This window comes from Brassica rapa, chromosome A05 (genome assembly GCF_000309985.2).
Source record: "Brassica rapa cultivar Chiifu-401-42 chromosome A05, CAAS_Brap_v3.01, whole genome shotgun sequence".
Taxonomy (NCBI): domain Eukaryota; kingdom Viridiplantae; phylum Streptophyta; class Magnoliopsida; order Brassicales; family Brassicaceae; genus Brassica; species Brassica rapa.
Window position 1 is genome coordinate 2,229,708 of NC_024799.2, and position 23,767 is coordinate 2,253,474.

Consider the following 23,767-nt stretch of genomic DNA (forward strand, 5'->3'; position numbering starts at 1 on the left):
GGGCTCCACGACACGTGGCGGCCCGCAATTGATCTGATTAATAAATATTTTTTTTTTTAAAAACAAAAATCAAACAGAAAAAAAATAATAATAAAAAAATATTTTGTGAACCCCTTCCATGGGATTCACTAAGCTGATGCTCTAAGAGTGTTTTAGTGTGAGGTTAGATTCCACTATGGCACTAACATCTCTTGTACGGCTGTCAATTATAAGCTTTTACTGAATAATAGTCTCTCTGTTTCATAATAGATGTTTCATAGTAGATGAAGTTTTGGTTCTTTGCATATATATATATTAAGAAATTATCTTTTCTAAACAAAAAAATTATTAAAATATAATTTAAAACTAATTTATTTAATTATAAATAAAAAATAATAAAAACACAATTGGCTACACAGTTTTTGATAAAGTTAAAGTTACTTAGATATGTGAAAACATCATCTATTGTGAAACAAAAACAATCACCTAAAACATCATCTATATTGAAATGGAGGGAGTAAATATTAAGCCTACGTTACATGATATAAAAATTTATACATTAATATATATATATACTAATGAATTTGAGTTTTCTCTCTTCTCATAAAACAATATAATAACATAATGCACAACAAAAATTGATATATCATCACTTATTCAGTTATTTTAAAATTTTATTAAAAATTCAATTTTTCATCTTTTTATTATTTAACCCAAATATTTTAACAAAACATTTAATAGTTCATAAATTTATTTTCTAATCATATTCTAACCACAGCTCTTTTTTTTGTTAGAGACAAATCATTATCTGCAAATATATCATATTATTAAATATTTAAATCAATTTTTTCATTTAAATATGTTTTAATGAATATGACAAATATTTTGTTTATCTTCAAACATTTAGATATATTAACATAACTTTTTTACATAAAAATAAAAAGCATTTTTAATTTTCTAATCTACAAACTAAAATCCCAATTTAAAATATTTCACCATAATATACTAATTTGATTAAACTAAGATATGTATATATATATATATATATATATATATATTTCGTTTTTCTATTTTGATTATGGTTCATCATATATGTGAATATTACATTGATCATTAATATTTTAATTTAAATATACATACAAATATCTTTAAATAAATGAAAGATGTCATTTTTTTTTAAAATAAATTTTACATGAATAATATATTTTACATGAATTAATAAAAAAAAAACTAAAATAAAATAATATTTTTTAAATTTTTATATTTTCATGATTAATCATATAATTGAACCAATATACATAATTCTTATACAAAATGTAATCAAACAAAAATAAAAAAGTCACCAATTATAATTGTCAAACTAACAATATATTTGTCTGAAAATCTTATTAAATGTGAATGATATGTTTTGTTTGATAATATTTTGATAAGTATATATATTTTTAATAGTAATGATCAATATTAGAAAGTTATGATATCTAGCTATTTTAGAAAACAAATTTTACATCGATTCGCTTTTAAAATTATCTATCAATAGATTTAAAAGAAAATGTATTAAACAATATATAAGGGAAAACTAATTAATGTATCAGTGTTTAAGAAACCGCTAGTCTCTAAATATGCGGTGACTCAACGTCTAACGCATAGAACGATTAATCGAATGTCTAGATTATTAGTTAGACGACTTAATCGTTTATAAATTATAACAATATACTAAATATATATATATATATATATATAATATCTATATCAATATCATTATTTACAAATAATAAGCTCTATATTTGTTTTTCATTGATTATATACTATAATATATTAATTATTATAATTTATGGATAATAAATTGTGTAATATATATTATTACAATATTATAATTGTTGTAAGGTCATTTATGACATTGTCGTTCATTTTAATTTCACTTGACGATTTTATTAACGTTTTAAATTTGACGATTTTGATTCCGTATATAACTTGGATTAATAAACCTTCAGTGAGATCCCTCAATCCGTCATCCTTATAAAATTTTAATAACTAAGACAAATTTTAGTATAAAAGTCAAAAGATTTATGCCGTTCAAAGTGAAATTATTTTAAGAACCAGCTATTACTTGATTTTAAATGTTCTACACTATTAATTTTTTTATGGAAGACAATTATTTTTTTAACATCTAAAGCTCTATATATTATTAAACAAATTCCAAGAGGTTGTTCTTATAAACCATCTAACTCGGAAGCCTTAGTGTTTACATAAGAGAAAGGTATATCGCGAAATCGAGTGCCTTTTGCAAGGCTATCAGCTCGGAAAATAATGGTTTTATTTTTTCTAAATTAGGTATGTGAATCCAATCATCTTCCTTTCTTATGTAAATGAATCACACAATTACTGTTTCAAGTATTCAAGTAAGTGTTTCTAACTTCTCTGCATTTTGTAAAACTTTTCGATTCTTAAATAGCTCAGAAATTTGTATCATCTATGCTATATGCTTGATAAGCTACAAACCTTTAGTAGTTTGATACAAACACTGGTATGGCATGCCAAATTCATTGGCAATGTGTTCCCAAATTATATCAGATACAATAATTTGAAAATCTGATTTAAAAATATATGTAATGATTTGTGATGTATATATAGTAGTGATTCATGTATATTTATATGCTAGTTATTGGATGTATACTCATTATATTCTTTGTTTATCATTGAGAAAGTAGAGTAACCATTTTTGGAAGAAATTTCAATTTCTTTCTATTGTAAGAAGAAAATTAAGGGGTAGTATTGGATCCGTAGTAGGCAAAAATAACTCGTCTGATAGAGGATGCTACCAAATAATCTTTCCATCTAATTTTAGTGTGGTTATAAGAGAAACAAGAATGTAAGAAAAAAATTAAATTCGATGAAAATAACTAAAATTTCTTCAGTTTGTTTATCCTTCCGTTTTTAGTGTCTTCTTGGATAATTAAAATCTCGTCAACAAACTATTTTATTCTGGTAGTTTAACTACTAAATTTCACATGAAAATCACTTAGTATGGACTCACCAGGTGTATCAGATCCTTGAAGCATATTACAGTCAATATTTCAAGTTTAATATTAAGATTGTATACATTTTTCTTTGTTTAACATTATTTATTATATAATTACAAGTTAAATATTATATAAATAACTCTACAACCGACAATTTTACATTTCTTAAGAAGATTTACATTTGACTGTACCATAATTTTGAGTTGCTTTATGAAATTTTACGTTGGATGATTTCAGTTGCACTATGCTGAAGATTTCATATAAATATTTTTTCATTAATTTACATAATCGTTAATAAACAGAAATCTCAGAAACCCAAAATTCATATCTCATAGTACAGAAATATTAATGAATATTCAGTTAAATCACTATACCAAATAGTATTTAATTATTGTTTGTTTAGATAGTACATAATTACGTACATTTGAGTCATCTTTATTTTAGAAAATGTTCTAAACTACATTTAGTTTTGAACAGCATATGTTAATTTCTTAACAGGTATAGATTGGTTTTCCTAACAATATCAAATATGTTTTTTTTGTCAGCAGTATCCAGACATCATTTAACTATATTACATTTTCTTCAATTAAAACATTAATTAAGGTTTGTGCTAGTATTGTTGTTATGTTTTCAACCAACTTCAAATCCAATCATCCATGCGGGTCGACAAAGGAGCCATATTTAGGTATTTTCCTTAATCGATTTGCTTAAAGTCCTTTTCTAATTTAATTTAGATTATAACTTAATGTCCTTTTCAAACGACAAACTCTAAACGCAGTTAGCATCGCCTTAATTTACTCTTATAGTTCACAGTTTGCATGTTTTTTTCTGGCAAAGTTTGCAATTCAATAATTAATATGTTGTTTAATAAATGAGGAAATGCAACTTCATCCTTATTATTTTGGGTATTTGATATCAAAGATTCGCGGAGTGAGAAGAGATGAGATTTGTAGTCGTTACAAACAATGCGTTTCTTAGTCTCCTGACGTTGATCCATGTGGAAGTGTACTCTTGTTCCTGATTTCCATATGAATTCTAAATAATTGATATGTTGTTTCGAATTTCAGTAATTAAACTTCTAATTCCACTTCTACTAAAATATAAAAAATATATTTTATTCCACTTCTACTAAAATATAAAAACTATATTTTCTGTAACATATATTTGTATGTAAGTTACAAAAACATATTATATTCATATGTAATTAGATATTCAACTAAAGGTAGTTTGGTTTATAGTGGATGTTTCAATGGCCTCGATTTCATCGAAGTACGTAATAGGGGAATCGTCAGCCTTTTGGAGTGAAAGTTGTAAGCGTTCTAGAGAGTTTTTACATGCAAAAAGAGTTCTTGGCCCTAAGGATATACACTTCCACGTAGATCAATGTCACGAGACGAAGCTCTATATATACAGGTAGAGAAGCGCATTGTTTGTAACGACTACAAATCTCTTCTCACTTTGAAGAAAACCACGAACCTTTGAAATCAAATACCCAGAAAATAAGAATGAAATTGCCTTTTCTCATTCTCCTTCTGATAGCGACGTGGTTTACAAAAAACGTTATTTCTCCTTCTCCTGAATCTCGACTACTTGATAGAAGTGATTTTCCAGATGATTTCATTTTTGGAACTGCAACGTCGGCCTTTCAGGTAATTTGATATTGTAACTGTAACATGCATCAAAAGAGAAGATAGTACATGAAATAACTAGTCAGGTTATATATCGATTGTTTTGAGGTGTTGTTCAGCTTAAGATGATATATGGTTGCTTTTTTTGGTTGGTATCTGATACATTTTTTAATTTAAGTTTACATTATTTTTGATCCAAGCCGTTAACAAACCGGGATTATTAAAGATTGCATGATTATAATGGTATTTGATACAATTTGTTCGTAATGCATGCTATAGAATAGACAAATATAATTATAAAGTCTATTTATTATTTTAATCACATGTCCGTATGCTCTTTTCTTTCTAATTATAAACTAGATTTTGACCCGCTCTTTAAAAGCGCGGAACTATTTTTTGTTGACAAATTTATTAACCCGTTTGTTTGTTCGTTATAAGTTTAAGCATGGGTGTTCGGTTTTTGGTTATGTTCCAATTTTTTCTTTTTAGTTTTGGTTCGGTTTTGGTTTGGTTGTGGTTTTGTTTTTTCGGTTTTTGTAGGTTTTTTTATGAATTTGGAATTAGTTTCGGTTTGGTTATTATGGTTTTTGGGTGTTGTTCGAATAACAATGTTAAAAATCTGATAAAATTTTGAGTTCAATTAGGTTCAGGTTCGGTTCCCATTTTTCGGATAGTTTTGAATAATTCAGATAAAAAAATTATTTTAAATTTTTTTGATAAAATATAGGATAAATTTAAATAGTTTGGATAAAAATATATTGGTGATTCAGTTCTATAGGAGAGTTAGGATAATTTAAAATATTTTGGATAAAAAGTAATAGGATAATCCAAATTTATGGGTAGTTTAGTTTTTAAATAGTACTTTTAGATTATTCGATCATTTTAAAACTAAATATAATTATTATTTTAGATATATAAATTGTATTTTGGATAGTTCGGTTCTCAATTTTCTTTCAATTTGGTTTCAGTTTTTCTTTTACAAAATATAGGAATTGTTATTGAATCGGTGTGGTTTTCTATACTTTAAGTGGGTTTCTTGGGTTTAATCTAATTTTCTAATGTTGGGTTTTCTATGCTCAAGAAGGAAATGCTCAAGAAGGAAAAAAGAAAATCCATTGGGTTTTCAGTTTTTCTTGGGTTTTCTACTATTTTTGGTATTGATTACGATTTATAAAGTATAGAAAATTAGATTAAAATATCTAATGTTGGTTCATATAAATTAATAGATATTTTAATCTAATTTTCTATACTTTATAAATCGTAATCAATACCAAAAATAGTAGATTTATTAATATTTAGTATTGCACAAGTTATTGAGAGGAATATCTTCTTACAAATTATGGAAGTTGATATATGCAAAATCTCTCATTAAATACAAAATTATGGAATTTTTCTATATCAAATTTAAGGAAGTAATTTATTCCAGTATATTTATATTTTTCAATTTTGGAAGCAAATAATATTTTCAAAATGAAAGCGCAATATACACATCTTTTATAAATTAAATATTAAAATCTTGTATGATATTAAAAATTCAAATATATATTTTTCTTACAATTTAGTTAGGATTATTATCAAAATATATTGAAATTAAGGAAGTTATATATTTAAATATACTTAGATTTTTTTTAAAGCACAAATCTTTTCAAAATGTAATCACAAGTTATTCTTATGAGTAGCCTCACACAATATTCAAATCTTTTATGAATTATAGAATAAAAGTGTGATAACTCAAATGAGTCAAATACTTAAATTTTTTACAATTTATTTAGGATGATTATACAAAAATACTTTTAGCATAAAAGAATATCTCGTAAACAAAGAACAAAATCAATTTTGTTAAAGATATCAGTTGAAAAACTGTTATTCAACAATATTTTAATTATAAAACCATGTAAAATAGTTGTTAAAGATATTATATAGCATTTTAACGCAAACCCTGAATTAAGTTAATGAAAATCCATGATATGAAAATCTAATAATATGATCAATGATGGCCGATGCTTCCAAAGTTAATAACATACCTTTTGAAACAGAAATGTAACGACTAACGCCACATGGCAATGATGCTTCCAAAGTGAATAAGTTGCCTTTGATGTCTGATCAACGAATGCCGTGTATGACGAAAGAAATGACACACATAATAAAACCCAAAGCAAACAGCAAGAACTTACTTTTTTTTTTTTTGGTAAAATGAAGAACTTACTTTTTCACAATTAGGTAATGCCACAATGATGGCTAATCCCATTTAACAGCTAGAAGAAATGTTCTTCTGACCCAAATGCAGCTACGTCCTAAACCACAAATTTTCAGAATACCAATTTCACAATCTAATTAAATATTTAAAAATATATATATATATATATATATATATATAACAAAACATCAAACACCAAAGCCCTTTTTCAAAAAAAAAAAACATCAGCATTTTTTTGTCTAAAGGAAGGATTTGCGTGGTTTTAACCATAAGCTGATAAACAAAAGAGCTAACTTTACAGTTGAAGTAATTGAAATTCCCTTAATCAACTCGCTGAAAGAAACATTAAAACCATAGACGGACTCAAGAACAACACATGCTCAACATATCAAAAGATGCCATCAAATACTTTTACAATTCAGCCACAGATTTCACAAATACCTTGTGGCCAATTAAAGAAGAATCTCTAGAGGATTAAACAGTGCAGTCGTAATTGGTGTCGGAGTCGTTGGTTTAGCGGTGGCTCGTGAGCTCCAGTCTCCAAAATCAAGCCTAGATTTCTTGCTGAATTTTTCCACCAGATTGGTACAGTTAATAGAAATAATATAGATAATTTTTTATGCCTAAACGATTTAGTTGAAAGGAATAGATAAAAGGCAATATCTTGTTTGTTAGAAAAAAGATTTAGTGGAATAATAATAATATAATTAAAAAGCATAGCTTTAAAATATTTCAGTGGCAGAGATCTGTAAATACTTCAAAACTTCAAGGTGACCTCAAAAAAACCCCTTCAGTTTTAATAGTATTGATAGATCCGGCATACATTCGTTTCTTTGTAATCATATGCCGTATACCTATTTCTTTATAATCATATTTATGTATTCTAGATCTTGATTATAAAGTTTATTTATTATGTATGGTAACATAAACAAAAAGGTGTAGATTTGAGGAAAACCAAACAAAAAAGGTGGAGGATAAAATCATCAACGTCATAGAACTTGTTAATTTCTTTTAAAACTTTACCCAAAAAGAAAAAAAGAACATCAAAAAAATTGCAGTATCTTTATAAGACAAATGACTTTATATGGCGTTTAACTTTCTTGACTAATTTTACCCAAAACTTTTTTTATAACTTTCTCCACTATGTAAGTACGGCAGACGATTCCAAGAAAAATCTCATGGGCCTCTCAGGTCAAATTTATATAAAACATTAAGTTAGGTTAGCTATAATGGGCCTCTCGTGAACTATAGTAATTTGGAATCTCGTTTTTATATATTGATAAATTATCATCTATTCTATTAAAATAATACCATACCTATTAATATATGTTTAGTCCAACAATTATTTTGCCATGTTACCTACTTAGAACCATGTAACCTCTCCTCCTCCTTTAATTCTCGGACCCGCACAACCTAAATCCAAAACGTAAATTACAAAACCATTCATTTTATATAAAATAAGTTACAGAAAATAAAATGTAAGTGATACAACATAAATTTTTTTTTCAATACTTCTTATATATATATACATATATATATATATATATAAAGTAAATTACTGCCGTTAGGATTGTATAGTTGGCCCGGTTTAGACTATTTTACTAAAAATATGATATTATAATTCTTATATAAATTATGGTTTTTATGGTATGTGTTATAATTTAGCACTAGAATCTAATCCGCGTTAAAACGCGGATAATATTTTTCTTTTATGTATGTTTTATCAATTCAATACAAATAATTGCATGTTCTTATTTTATATTAAAATCGGTTCAGAAATTTATTTGAACAGGTTTAGGGTTGTTAATATGTATTATAATTTGATTAAATTACATTATAAGATGTAAATGTTGATTGTGTAATATAAATATTTATTTTTTACCAGTTTAGTTACAATTATTTTTATCATTTTGTTTTATCGGTGAACTGGTTAGAGTAACCGGATTGTTATTATTATTATTATTATAAGAAATTCTCTAGGATAGACATAAATTTTTTGTCACAAATATAGAACTTAAAAATAAAAATGACCAAAATAGACTTAAATGTTTTATCAAAAGAAGTAAATATACACTTATAACCCTAAGGTTAATTAATGTAGACATTATCGTTTAGAGATAAGAGGTGGAGTTTGGGGTTTAGAGTGTAAGGTTTAAGGTTTAGGGTTTAGAGTTGAGGAGTGGGGTTTTTGGAATAGGATTTCAAATTTTAAAAAGTAAAAAAAAATTAAAAATTTCAAAATAAAAAATGCAATTTTGGACATTTTAGTTTTTGAGGTCTATTTTGTGACAAAAACTTAAAAATGGTTATTTGAGAGTATTGTACTCGTTATAATATATAAAACTAGATTTGGACCCGCGCTTCAAAAGCGCGGGTTTTTTTGGATTGTATACAAAATTTGTGAATTAATATTTTGAAATTGTTTTACATTATTATGTTACAAAATCATATGATATCGAAGAAGATAATTTGTTTACCTTATATAATTCATGAATTTGTTTATTTAAAATTTGTATGTACACTTACAAAACTCTCCCTTGGACATGAATATTTTACCAAATTCGGAAAACTAAATTGAAATAGACCTGGAAATATAGGTGCGGTTTGGGTCCAGGTTTACATATTAAATTTTTGGATCCGCATGTCTCTTTTCGAGTCCAAATCATATCCGATACCTGATCGGATACCCAAGTGCCTAAAATGTTTTGTGTATATTAGGTATATTTGAGTATTTTATATATGTTTTAGTATTACAAATATTGTTTAAGTTTTGGGTTCAGGTTTTCGATTTTAGTTTCGGGTTTTGGGTAAAAATTTCAATTTATTTTAAAAAATATTTTAGGTATTCGGAAAATTGGCTTTTTTTTTAATTTCTCGGATCATAACGGATCGGTTCATTTTGGATCTTTTTGGATATTTCAATATTTTGAGTATTTGTTTGGGGGGGGGAGGGGGGGTTTGGCAATTTCAAATCTTTTTGGTGTCCTAAATAATCAAACCAATCCAAATCTGATACGTACCCAAATAGTACATTAATTTTATAGATATTTGAATTATGGATTCAAACCGACCCTAATCCAAAAGGAACCAACACAAGCTTGAACCAAAAAAATACCTAGTTATGTTCAAAATGTCTGAACCCAAAATAAAATGATCTGTACCTACCCCAAAACCCGATGCTCAGACCTATTCTCTTTCACTAACTTTTGTGTGTATTTTAAAAATGTTATATTTGCTGAATTGATGAGACTTAAGAATTATTTGACATATTTTTGGCTAAGTTAATAGTATAAATTTGTAAGGTTTTTAATAGTTTTAAACTTATTTTAAATAACAAATTTTATTATAAATGATTTTTATAAAAAGTTAATTTAAAGTAAAAGAAAATATAATTTTGTTTTTAACAGATGGTTTGATTTATTAAATTTAATTTTGCAAAAATTTGGAAACTATGTGATGCGTTACAGATATTGTTCTACTATACTAATAATATATTAAGTTGATCTACCACTAAACTTGATATAAGTCTGGGTGTGGCATATGTCCGTTGCATATCATAGATATTATTCTACTATATTAAATAGTATGTTATATAAAGGAAATGTTATATGTCGTGAAGAAGGTGATTAATTAGTTGTAGTTGTTATATATATTGTAGTTGAACATGTCATGATCATATTATTTCACACGTATAAATATATAGTGTAACCATAGATTTAGTTACTAAAGATAGAGATATGAGTCCAATATATAAGGGATGAAAAATAAAGTTGTAATATATTGTAACAGATAAAATATGGAGAATAATAGAATTTTATTTGATTGCTATAAAATAGGTTATAGTTATAAGATTTGGTTATATATAATAGGTTGGACTAAAAAATGAAAGGGTCCAAACAACTTTTTTAAGTAGATTTATTAAAACTCCTTCCCTTTTAATAGTATTGATATGTCAATTTTAGTATCTATACTATTAAAAGGGAAGCAGTCTTTAAAAATCTACTTATAAAAGGTTGTTGGACCCTTTTTTTTTTTGGTCTTCCTTATATATTATATGTTATCCCTATTTAATCTCACTTTGTTATCAGCAAAATAAATATTATTAATTGGGCTTTGAGCGTTAAACTTAAAAAAGATAATTTAACTGATACAACCCATTCAGAAAAGAAAATTATAAATCCAATTAACTTTTGTCACAGAAAAAAATTAACCAAATTAACTTTATACCCATTTTTTACAAAATCCCAAATTATGAAGACCATTTTATACATAAATACATATAAATGTAACATTATTTAAATTGTATGGATTTCTAATAATAAAATATCTGTCACAAACTGATTTTTTTTTAAAAAAATTTGATAATAGTTTGATAGAAAACTAAAAAAGGAAAAAAATAATACTTGCTTCACTATTTTGGTAGATTGATAATTAATATATTTATAAATAAACTTAACAATATTTGTTAAAAGAAATTTCTTATACAAGTCAAATGTATATTAATACATCAAAAATTTATAAAACAAAAAACAAATTATATTTTTTTCAGTGGGTTAATAACAGTCTTTTTGATTTTCAGATACTTTTACTATATTCATTTTATTATATTCTATCCCACTATATATGAGTTACTAGATCTTACGGTTCGACCACAAGTCTGATTTGGATATGAAAACTCAATGAAAACATTGTACCGGACTGAAATAATAATAATAGAACAGCTTTTAAATATTTTAGATATCTAATAATAAATATAAATTCATTTAATATTTGAGTTTACGGTCACCAAAAAAATACCCGCGCTTCTTAAGTGCGGGTCAAAATCTAGTAATCATTTAAAACTGAATGAAAACTTTTTATTAGTTTATTAAGTATGATATCATGATTAATATAAATACAATATAACATGTTACAGAAATATTTAAATGAAATACGGTTGTTACAAAAGTGGAATGTCAAATATAAAAAAATGTCATTTGTCGTTCACATGGATGCGGAGTTACCGATATGGTTTACAGAATCATTATGAGTCTGTAAATTCTTTGCTGTCAAAAAAAAAAAAAAAAAAAAAAAAACAAATGTCCTATATAGCAGGAAGAATTTTAATCATCAACGTAAAAATATTTTTTTTGTTACTTAATAGGCCACTATTTTAGTTCACAATATGTTGAAAACTAAATTAGTATATTAACCTAAGAAAACATATTAATAATTCAGATTTGGTCTAACATAGACTTTTTTATAGTAGATAAAAACAATGACTCTATTTTAATAGAGTAGATAACTGTAAATATATATATATAGTATTTATAGTTTGTACTGCAATATATTTTTGACACGCTAGAAAATCCAGTATATTTTACATTTCAAAATAAAGCTTCAATTTGTATTCATAAGTTTATGATTGGAAAGTTAATAACAAAATATTAATCAAATTCATACATATTTACAGGAAAAAAAATAAAAAATTATAAACCAACACTATACTTTTGTTTGAAATGCGGATCAAGATCTAGAATTGAAAAATATGATTATAAGGAAACGAACATACATGCATATAATTACAAAAATGAGTGTATGCCAGATCAACTTTTAAGTTGCTATTATTTTATAAAATATATCAAATATATTTTGATTAAGATTTGTACGCAAATATGATTACAAAAAATATGAAAATTAAAATTTTTTAAAAAATTAAAACAAAAAATATACACATCTTTTTGAATCTAGTTTAAGTTTTAAATAGTCCAACAAAATATGTCTTTTCAAATTACTAACTATAGGTTCTAATAAATTGGTTTGAATATGCTATTTCGGTTGGTTTGAAAAATTAACAACAAACCCATATCGTTCGTTAAATACCATACTAGATCTTGACCCGTGCCTCCGCACGGGTATTTATTTTTAATTTTTGTAAACGTTTAAAAATTAAATACATATATTATTGTACTAATTAAATTAGAAGATGCTAATTAATTAAATATAACTGAGTTAGTTTTATTATTCTGAAAAATTTAAACCATGTTGATCAATTTAATTTTTAATAAACTAATAAATTAATCTGACTATTTTATAGGTTTTTATAGATTACAAAATTAACTTATAAATTTTTTAAATAAATAAATAATTGCATATCTTCTAAATTTATTAGGTAGCTAAATATTAGGCAATTTTTTAGCAATTTTTATGAAAGTTGCTATTTATAAGGTAATGGCATTGGATAGTAATTATTGAAGAAAACTAAGGATTAAGATTTATTTGTACTTCAGTTTTAATAGTTTAGATTTCAATTGAGTTTATTTTTTATTTTTTGGCAACAAACGGAATTGAGTTTATTAATAATTCGATTTTGCTTGACCGTATTTATAATCCGTTTACATGGTTTTACTTGTACGCATTAAAATACAAACCATATTCTAATGGTGTTAACATATAAACTGAGGCACATGCCATATTTCTAAACTATATATTACACGATACCTTTACTAAAATTATAATTAATCACATGATTGTATATGCCGATAAGATATAGTTACATTTTCTTTAATGATTTATTTTAATGTTCTAAGTATAGCAGTATTTTTGATAAGATATCTTAATAAGTATACAGTTGTAAAATTATTTATATTTTGTTTGTAAACCTTAAAATAGAAATCTACCAAATCATCTTAATAACAAGTTTGTTTTTATTTATAAAAGAAATAAAATAGACATTTAAATTACATCACATGAATTTTGATAGACTTTTGATTAAATTTAAAAATTTATATATTATTTTAATTTTGATTTAGAATTTAAAACGTGTATTAGAAGTTAACATAATATGGGCTATAAATATATTATTTTACAATTTGTACTAATTTACTTTTCACAGGTTCAAAACTTAATATGTTTAACATTCTAAAAGATTTTTCGGCATATATTCAGAAATATTTTTAAAAAAAATTCACACAGTCATAAAAAATATAAGTTTCCACAATCATACAAAACGGACAAAAATTAAATAATTAAAATACAAAACTATACATATATACGTTTTAGGGTCTATATTAAATGTTTTTCCTGTTGCTTCAAATTAAGCTTGGTAATTTTTATCCATATTGTGCAGACCGAAGGTGCAACTAGTGAAGGTGGGAAATCCCCAACTATTTGGGATTACTTCAGCCACACTTTTCCAGGTGTTTATTATTTATTAATATTTCCTATAATTATTTTCAAATGGTTACTTTAATTTCATATATATTGATGACCATATAGTTTTATAATGATTTGTAAAATTTTAAATTCCAGAAAGAACAAATATGCAGAATGCAGATGTGGCAGTCGATTTTTATCATCGTTATAAGGTATTACTAGATTTTGATCCGCACTTTAATGAAATTTATTTTCTTTCATTAAAAATTATTTATAAGAGACAAAAAATTTAGTCATTATAATATTATGTGTTTTAAAATTTTATGCCTAATACATTTATATTGTTTGACTCTTAGTGTCTTCATATCCAATCTTAATATGTGGACAAATGGCTAAATAAAATGACCCAAATATAGTCAGGTTTGGATTTAACTAAAATTCTTCTATTTAAGCACACGATTAAACCTTTTTCAAACCAAAATCGTAATTAACCCTTCACCAACATTGGTTGACCAGATAAAACAAAATAAATCTGATAATATTAAAAATGATTAAATTTCCTACATATTTTTAAATATTACATGAAATTGAATAAACTATTTTATTTGTGATTCTTTAGATTTTTGGAAAATTACAATATCATTTTAAGAAAATAAAAAGAATAATGATAGAGAAAACCAAATTTTATTGATATTTTATTATTTTATTTTATTACTGATAATTTTCTAATCTTAGAGTGGTGAATTTTAATTTTAGATTACGAAATTTATTTTTTATAATATTTATTAATTATTTAGTAACTTTTAACCAAAGGTTTATTACACGGGTCATTTATAATTGTCTTGAGTTCCAGTGGTTTATATCCGATTCGAATCCATGATTGAATCACTAAACTAGGTGACCCGTATATAATTCGGTTCAGATATAACTTAAATTTCACTATTTAAAATCTGGTTAAATCCGTTAAAAACTAAAAATCAGTTATTAACCCGTCACCTGGTTGACATGATAATACTAAGATAATTTTGGTCCATATATAATTTGGTTTAGAAATTTAGTATCACTTTTTAAAAAGGTATTATGAGATTATTTAACGAAATTTTCGTGATTTGAATAAGATTTTGGAAATATCTTTTGTTGAGTTGGAAACTATGTTTTTTGAAGATATGAATAGTTGCTGAAAATACTGTTGAAATTATCTTATATTTATTATAATATTATTGGAAAATATTTCCCCATATGTTTCTTTCCACAAATATTTTTAAAATGTCTCATTATCAAATTCAAATTATTTGATTTTGATTTCATAAATGTATGAAACATATAAACTTATATTTTAGTACTAAATAATTAAAACATGAACGGATGAACAATTGGTAAGTAAATAATATCACAAATATAGGGAACATAAATCAATGATATGCTTTATAATATATAATTACGTGTAATTAATAAGATTACTATATTTTTCTGTCGATTAAAGTTGTGAATTATACTAGTATATAGTTATATATACAATTTAATAAAGCTGTTACCATAAATATAATATTGACACAATCTATAATATCTAAAGTAAATTTAGGTAGTTAGAAATAATTTTCAAAAAATAATTAAAATTTAAATGCAATGGCATTCTCTTAGTATTTGTAAAACAGAAGCTGGCTTAGGAAAAGTTATTTTTGGTCTGGTCTTGTATGCGAAACTACTTTTTAAAAGCTCGATAAAGAATTATATTTAATATTGTGGATCCAGGATGACATCAAATTGCTGAAAGAGCTAAATATGGACTCTTTCAGATTTTCAATTTCGTGGGCTAGGTTAATACCCAGTAAGTAATTGACGTTATTTTTTCCTCAGAATTTCTTAATGAATATTTACTCAGACTTTTTATTTTTTATTTTATTTTTTTTGAACTCTGAATACTCAGACTATATCTTTAATTTAAAGGTGGAAAGGTAGAGGATGGAGTAAATAAAGAAGGTTTACAGTTCTATAACGCTCTCATCGACGAACTTCTTGCTCATGGTATATACTAATCAATCAATTAATTATAGGTTATCTCATATCATACAATTTGGTGGGCAAAATATGTAGGGATTCGACCTTCGGTGACTCTCTATCACTGGGACCATCCTCAAGCTCTCGAGGACGAGTATGGTGGTTTCTTAAGCCCTCAAATAATGTAAGCAAGCTAAACCAAATATTGCAAGACATACAAAATCAACTAATTTAACAGATAATTTAACAGATTATTATGTCATTACATGAACATAGAAGAAATTAACTATAACTAATATGTTTTAAAATTCGAGAAATCAGAGAAGATTTTCGAAATTTTGCAAGAGTTTGTTTTGAAAACTTCGGAGATAAAGTTAAGTTGTGGACAACTATAAATGAACCATCCGTTATAAGTATTGCGGGGTATGACACGGGCAACAAAGCAGTTGGAAGGTGCTCGAAATGGGTGAATAATAAGTGTCAAGCCGGTGACTCGGCAACCGAGCCTTACATTGTATCACATCATCTTCTTCTTTCTCATGCAGCGGCAGTACAAGAGTTCCGAAAATGTAACAAGGTTTGTATACATACAAGTTCGTTAAAACATGTAAATCTTTTACATTTGATTATTTGTATTAATAAACAACATTCGTGTGACAGACTTCAAAAGATGGTAAGATTGGGATTGTGATATCGCCTCCGTGGCTTGAACCTTACGACTTCACTTCATCTGCCGACAAACATGCTGTTGAACGAGGCCTTACCGTAGAAATAGATTGGTAATATATACTTTACAAACACATGAATCTTTTTTACATATATTTTCTAATCATAAAACTAATTTTATATTTACAATGTATATGCATTAGGCATCTAGATCCGGTAGTTTACGGCGATTATCCAAAAATCATGAAAAAACACGCCGGTAGTAGATTACCTTCTTTCACAGCAGAACAGTCAAAGATGTTAAGAAATTCATATGACTTCATTGGAATAAACTATTACACTGCACGCTTCGTCGCTCATCGTCCTCACATTGACCCTGCACTGCGTCGATTTAGGACTGATCATCAATTTGAGAGGAAAGGTAAGAATGCTAATTGAAAAAAAAAAAAAAAAAATTTCTTGTATTTGAGTAAATTCAAGTGAAACTCGTAACCTAATCTTAATTTTTTATACTTTACGTGTGATCAGAAAAAAATCATAGTAACCACCTAATTGGACCAGGGGTATGTAACGTTTTAGTTGAATATTCCTTTTTATAGATAAACATAATAGTTCACAAATTCTATATTCATTGTTCTTTTTCCACACAGGAAAATCGAGGCGTACTCTACTACTCGTACCCAGAAGGTTTTCGAAGACTTCTAAACTACGTTAAAGATAAATACAATAATCCTATCGTCTATATAAAAGAGAACGGTGAGAAAAAAAATCGTTTTCTATTAGCATCGTAAATACAGTTTTAGCTATTAATCATAAAATTGAATAATTATTTTCTGTTTTTGTAAGAAAAAAAATTGGTTTGTTTTCTATATATTAACGTAAATTATTTTTGTAGGAATCAATGACTACGATGATGGTACAAAATCACGAGATGAGATTCTCAACGATACATTTAGGATAAGCTATCATACGGACCACCTTCAACAACTCCATAAAGCTATAATGTAACCACAGGTTTTATATATTAAAAACCGTATTGTATTAGACGGAAATAGGTATGTTTGCGTTTGCTAGTTAATGTGTATATATATAAATTGGTTAAATATCATTGTGAAACTGTAAACGCAAATGGAATTACTGTTTTGTTTACGTTTTGCATTTTCCAAATGATATTTAATAAAAATAATAAAATGTTGTGTGATCTTCAGAAATCAAGAGTAATCACAATAATTTAGGGCATAAACAAACTAAACCCGTTATTTATGAAATAGAAGATACAAATTCTGCTATGAATTACCATTCATTTATCAATCGATCAAACATTGTTCTTGTTATTTGAATTATTTTAACTGTTATAACAGAGATGATGGATGTGACGTCAGAGGATATTACACGTGGTCGTTACTGGACAACTTTGAATGGGAGCATGGATACTCTACTAGATTCGGTCTTTACTACATTGACCGCGAAAACGATCTTAAACGGTATCCTAAAGATTCCGTCCACTGGTTCAAACAGTTTCTCAATATACCGGTGCTAAAAGGTGAACAAACAGAGAATGAAGAAGGTTGGAAGGAAGAAAATAATAACAAGACTTTGGATGATTCAGAAGGTTTTGAGACATCGATTGATTCTATTATAAATCTCATGACAAACACATCGAGAATAGAAGAAGAGGGAAAAGATATCTGCGCTTTTGAGAATCCTAATGATCAGCTCGGTTTCTTGTTGGGGCCGCAAAGTTATTTGGAACTCTAGAGAATCTTTTGTGAACGAGACTTAGACTTTGAACGTGTGATGTTTTTGGCTACTCTATGTATGTTACCAATAAGCGGAATATCCAGCCGACATGCATGTATTCGTGATTATAGACTGTAATCACATTTAAGTGCATATATATATGTTCGTGTTTGTAATTGGAAGTGACTCCTATGAGATTTTTGTGTAAGAGATATCACTTATCTCCCTTGAGGATCTCCAATGAAATCGATTCCTCTGTTAATGTCTAACCTACGTTCTTTGTATATATAACCCCTCTTGTATTATGAGAAATTTATAGAAAATACATTCTTAACATTTTGAACAAAGAGAAGCTAATCAAAAATGAGGACCAAAACAAAACAGAGACTTGTTACAAAAGTAGATCTTAACCGTTACCCAACACCTACTTTTAGTTAGATAATCTTGTAACTTAAAGCGTTTGCCAATATCTAAAGAGAGGGTCAAAAATGAAATATGTCATTGATGGAATTCGAATTTAACTGTTGGAAACTGATCACACCGTTGAATATTAAGCATGCAGTGTCCTATACATCTACACAAAATTTCAGGCAGATCAGGACACGAACGAACCTTCCACGTTCTCTTGAGGTTGCTGCAACAGACCAGTTTTCTGAATTACTGCATATTCAAATGATTTTGGACCAACCTACAAAGCATGTTATGCACTCAGTTTAACTCCGATTGATAAGCTTTTACTTTCTACAGCTTCCCTGCAGTTATAAATTTCCATAGAAATCTTATTCACCATCGGAGTTTCTCTGATCCGCCTTGCAAAACCCTTCCATGAAACTGTAGAACAGTTTGTGCAACCTCGTGGTTTCTTAGTTCAGAAAAGAATGACTTTCTCTCAAGTTACAGATCAAATTTCGGATAGAGTTTACCTTTTAATGATGATCCGTCAACTGATATGGATTCTATGCAATTCGTCCTTTCTATAGACAACTTGTTCTTGATCTGATCTCCACTCTCCCTCTCTCTAACATGTTAAATTTTGATTATTAGTGTATTATTTTTTATAATTAAGTATTTCTAATAATTTTTGACCATTATAATTTTAAAAAACACAATTACTTCTTTAAAATTTACAATTTACTTTTAAATAATACATAAGTAGAAATATGTTTTTTTAATATTTTGTTTCTTCTAAAAGGTGGATCTTTTTTCGTAAAATATTAGATTAAAGATAGATTTACAAGAGTTCTTCCATAAAGCCGATAAATGACTAATCTTTTTCGGAGCCACGAGCCGGTGTGATACAAGTTACATCCAGAGACACACGATGATACAATCCAAACTTAAAAAAAACAAACAAGTAAAAAAGAAGCTAGAAGCATTACTGGAACTAAATATGAACTTCAAGAACGATGAAGCTGATCTGAACCGGAAGCAGGATTGAGAGGAAAAGCGAAACACGCCTAAATTATTAGAGTTAAGCTGAAATCTCCACCAATGTTCCCTTAGAAACCATACAATCAAACTACCACACTTACCACTTCTTCGAACAAAAGAAGCCACTAGAGAACAAGCCATATTCGAGAGGAATTATTTAGTTTTTCAGAGTTAATTTATCTGCCAGCCTCCACGTAGGTGGTAAACAAAAAATCTTTAATAACAGGTCGTGTCCTTGTTCCCAGAACAAATAACCAACGTATTTGCACATATTATCATATGAGGGGTTGTATCCGAAAGCTGTAAAACGGAGCTACATATATTCCTGAGTTATTAATATCATTAACCTTCAAACTAAAAGAAAAACTTGTTAAACTTATTGAACTTATTGTTTTTTCAGTTAAAAGCCTATATAAAAAAGGGCTAACTCGCTTTTTAAGACCGGAAAACCATGACTTTTCTTTTTCTTGAGAATAGTTGGTGAAGTAAAATATAAACAAAGAAAAGGAAACGACTAACATGTGTTAAATATTATGTCTTGCATGTTTTGCGTTGGTTGTTTGACTTAATCTACTCTGAATATTAAGTTAGAATTTCAGTCTTTACATATCTTTATGACTTTATCTATTTACACAGAATTTATAAAAGGTTTTTCTTTAAAACGTGTGTTTAAATATTTAATTTTCATTGTTGACGTCGGCACGTATCTTCTTCATATAGCTCATGCTAGCCACTCCGGGACCGAGACCCACCATTGTCGCCGTTGGATCTATCTGCCGCAGCCATATCCAGACCTAAGGTCCCATCGCCTCCGTTTCACCCAGATTCCAGCGACGCCAATGATGATGAATACGAACAAAATAAATTCAAATTCAAATTTAGTGGTTACAAATTTATATTAAAAAAGCTGTCGCAAATATCTACAAATTGCAGGATGAAACAAAGAACGTGGTTACCAAATTACCAATTCATCTCAAATTTGATAATGCTTGCTGCAACCAGTCATTTTACGATGAGCACATATATAGTTATCGTGTGGGTTATGTGACAAAAACTAAAAAAAAATTGATATTAAATTTTACGTAATAACTACAGAAAAATCTGTATCTATTGTTGAATTTTTTTTTCTTGTTGTGTTTTACTTGGTAATATGGTATCCCCAAAAAATATTATCATAAATAGCAATGAAATTCTTTGAATAAAATTACGTCAAAACTTATTATAATCGCAACTCTATTATAGGAGCAATCTCATCAGTTTGAACCCCACTTAGGTATCTTAAAAGGTATACAATAGTATTGTAATAAATTATATTTAAATAATTAAATTATCATTTAAAAAAATCTAAAAAAAATAGAAAGAAGCTATCTGGAATTTGACTATTAGATAAGATTCTTAAAAACTTATATTAAGAACTGTTTTTTACTTTTTCTTACTTCTTTTAATTTTTTTAATATTTATAATTATAATCTTTAGATATTTTGTGAAAGCTTCCCACTGGAGCTGCTTTAATGTTCTTGTTAACCATGAAGTTTTGATATTGGTCCATAACCGCCAGCAAAAATAAATTTCTATTAAAACTCCAATGTGATAAAGTGGAATATGCATGAAAGAGTCTTGCTGAATCGCCAGGATATCATTCTAATTTGCATTTGATCACGGTCTTTGCGCTGAATAGCTCCATAGACTGCAACATAAATCAGCTGGATTCGATGTTTGTGGAATAATAATGATGGCATAAATAATAGTTTTCTTTAAGAAAGCCAATTTTGTTTTGGGTTGACTTTAATCTTTTGAAAATTATTCCATCCTGAAAAGTATTGATTTTGTCGTTCTTCTAAGAAACGTATAATTAATTTTATTTTCTCCGGAATCCTTTTTCAAAGTTTTTTTGGATTAAATGTTAAATATCTTATTTTAAAGTTGGGCAAATTATAGCATATGCAAGAAAATCATTTCGGTGGAGTGACTCATCGTCACCTTATGAAAACATGAAAAGAGACTACATACAAATATTCCTCAATTTAGTTAAATACATTAAAATTTTGAATTTTTTAGAACATTAAAAAAAATTGGATTTATTTTTAAGAGAATCCCTGATGAAAATTGAGTCTTTTAATAAAAAATTTATCATTAAATACTAAATATTAAAAACAAATAAAAGAGGAAAATTGAACTTCTTAAAAAAAAATTAGATCTGATCGGAATAAATTGTAACTTTATATTTTCTGTTGTAGAATTTAAGTCATATCTATTTTTTTGTAAGTTTCTTTTGCTGCTGTAAATTCGTAAAACACTATTTCGTTTAGAAATAAATTTTTCTTTAGTAAAAAGTGAAAATAAAATTTGCTACAACAATTTATTTTAAGAGATTTTTGCTGTCTTTATCTATTGTTGAATTTTTTTTTCTTTTTGTGTCCTACTTGGTAATATGGTATCCCCAAAAAAATTATCATAAATAGCAATAAAATTCTTTGAATAAAATTACGTTAAAATTTATTATAATCGTAACTCTATTATAAGAGCAATCTCATCGGTTTGAACCCCACTTGGGTATCTTAAAAGGTAAACAATAGTATTGTAATAAATTGTATTTAAATAATTAAATTGTCATTTAAAAAAATTTTTAAAAAAGAAAGAAGCTATTTGGAATTTGACTATTAAATAAGATTCTTAAAAACTTCTATTAAGAACTGTTTTTTACTTTTTCTTACTTCTTTTAATTTTTTTAATACTTATAATTATAATCTTTAGATATTTTGTGAAAGCTTCTCACTTGAGCTGCTTTAATGTTCTTGTTAACCATGAAGTTTTGATATTGGTCCATAACCGCCAGCAAAAATAAATTTCTATTAAAACTCCAATATGATAAAGTGGAATATGCATGGAAAGGGTGAGAGTCTTGCTGAATCGCCAGGATATCATTCTAATTTGCATTTGATCACGGTCTTTGCGCTGAATAGCTCCATCGACTGCAACATAAATCAGCTGGATTCGATGTTTGTGGAGTAGTTTTCTTTAAGAAAGCCAATTTTGTTTTGGGTGGACTTTAATCTTTTGAAAATTATTCCATCCCGAACAGTATTGATCTTGTCGTTCTTCTAAGAAATCGTATAATTATTTTTATTTTCTCCGAAATCCTTTTCAAAGTTTTTTTTGGATTAAATGTTAAATATCTTATTTTAAAGTTGGGCAAATTATAGCATATGCAAGAAAATCATCTCGGTGGAGTAAATCATCGTCACCTTATGAAAACATGAAAAGAGACTACATACCAATATTCCTCAACTTAGTTAAATACATTAAAATTTTGGATTTTTTAGAACGCTAAAAAAAAAATTGGATTTATTTTTTAGAGAATCCCTAATAAAAATTGAGTCTCTTAATATTTTATTATCATTAAATACTAATATTAAAAACAAAAAAAAGAGAAAAAACAAAAAAAAAAAAAATTTGGATCTGATCGGAATGAGTTGTAACTTTATATTTTTGTTGTACAATTTAAGTGATATCTATTTTGTTATAGGTTTCTTTTGATGCTATAAATTCGTAAAATATTATTTTGTTTAAAAATAAAGTTTTCTTTAGTAAAAAATAAAAATAAAGTTTTCTACGGCCTTAAAATAAAATATTGTTATAAAATATTACAATGGAAAACTTTATTTTTATTTTTACTAAAATGTTTTTTATTTCTAAACAAAATAATGTTTTACGAATTTACAGCAGCAAAAGAAACCTACAACAAAATAGATATCACTTAAATTCTTCACTATCATGTCGTTAAAAAAAATTCTAACCTTTTATCATTTCTTATTTTGTTTTGTGATATTATTTATAGAAATGATAGAAAAGTATACGAAAATGTTATGTTATCGTAGTACACACAAAAAGGAAAAGGCAATGTGATGTTATACGTTGCGCCATATTGTTACATGTATATATTCACACATACACACAGTATATATGTTCTTATT

At 26.8% G+C, this 23,767-nt stretch overlaps 1 protein-coding gene across 5 annotated transcripts; it reads left to right on the top strand.

Moving 5' to 3' along the window:
* Window positions 1-780: 780 nt before the first annotated feature.
* On the top strand, window positions 781-23,119 carry LOC103866802 (beta-glucosidase 29). Of its 5 annotated transcripts, none has more exons than XM_009144786.3 (13): window positions 781-4,648; window positions 13,933-14,002; window positions 14,115-14,170; window positions 15,711-15,786; window positions 15,906-15,983; window positions 16,053-16,140; window positions 16,302-16,533; window positions 16,617-16,735; window positions 16,826-17,043; window positions 17,151-17,185; window positions 17,273-17,378; window positions 17,518-17,626; window positions 17,984-23,119. In XM_009144786.3, exons 1-13 carry the CDS (start codon window positions 4,505-4,507, stop codon window positions 18,378-18,380), a joined length of 1,728 nt encoding a protein of 575 aa, XP_009143034.1. In that variant the 5' UTR covers window positions 781-4,504; the 3' UTR covers window positions 18,381-23,119. The 5 variants fall into 5 exon arrangements, with proteins under 5 accessions (XP_009143034.1, XP_033148316.1, XP_033148317.1 ...); XM_009144785.3 differs by having other exon boundaries at window positions 839-4,648; window positions 16,278-16,533; XM_033292427.1 differs by having other exon boundaries at window positions 1,786-4,648; window positions 16,278-16,533; window positions 17,518-17,636; window positions 17,984-18,123.
* The last annotated feature ends 648 nt before the right edge of the window (window positions 23,120-23,767 follow it).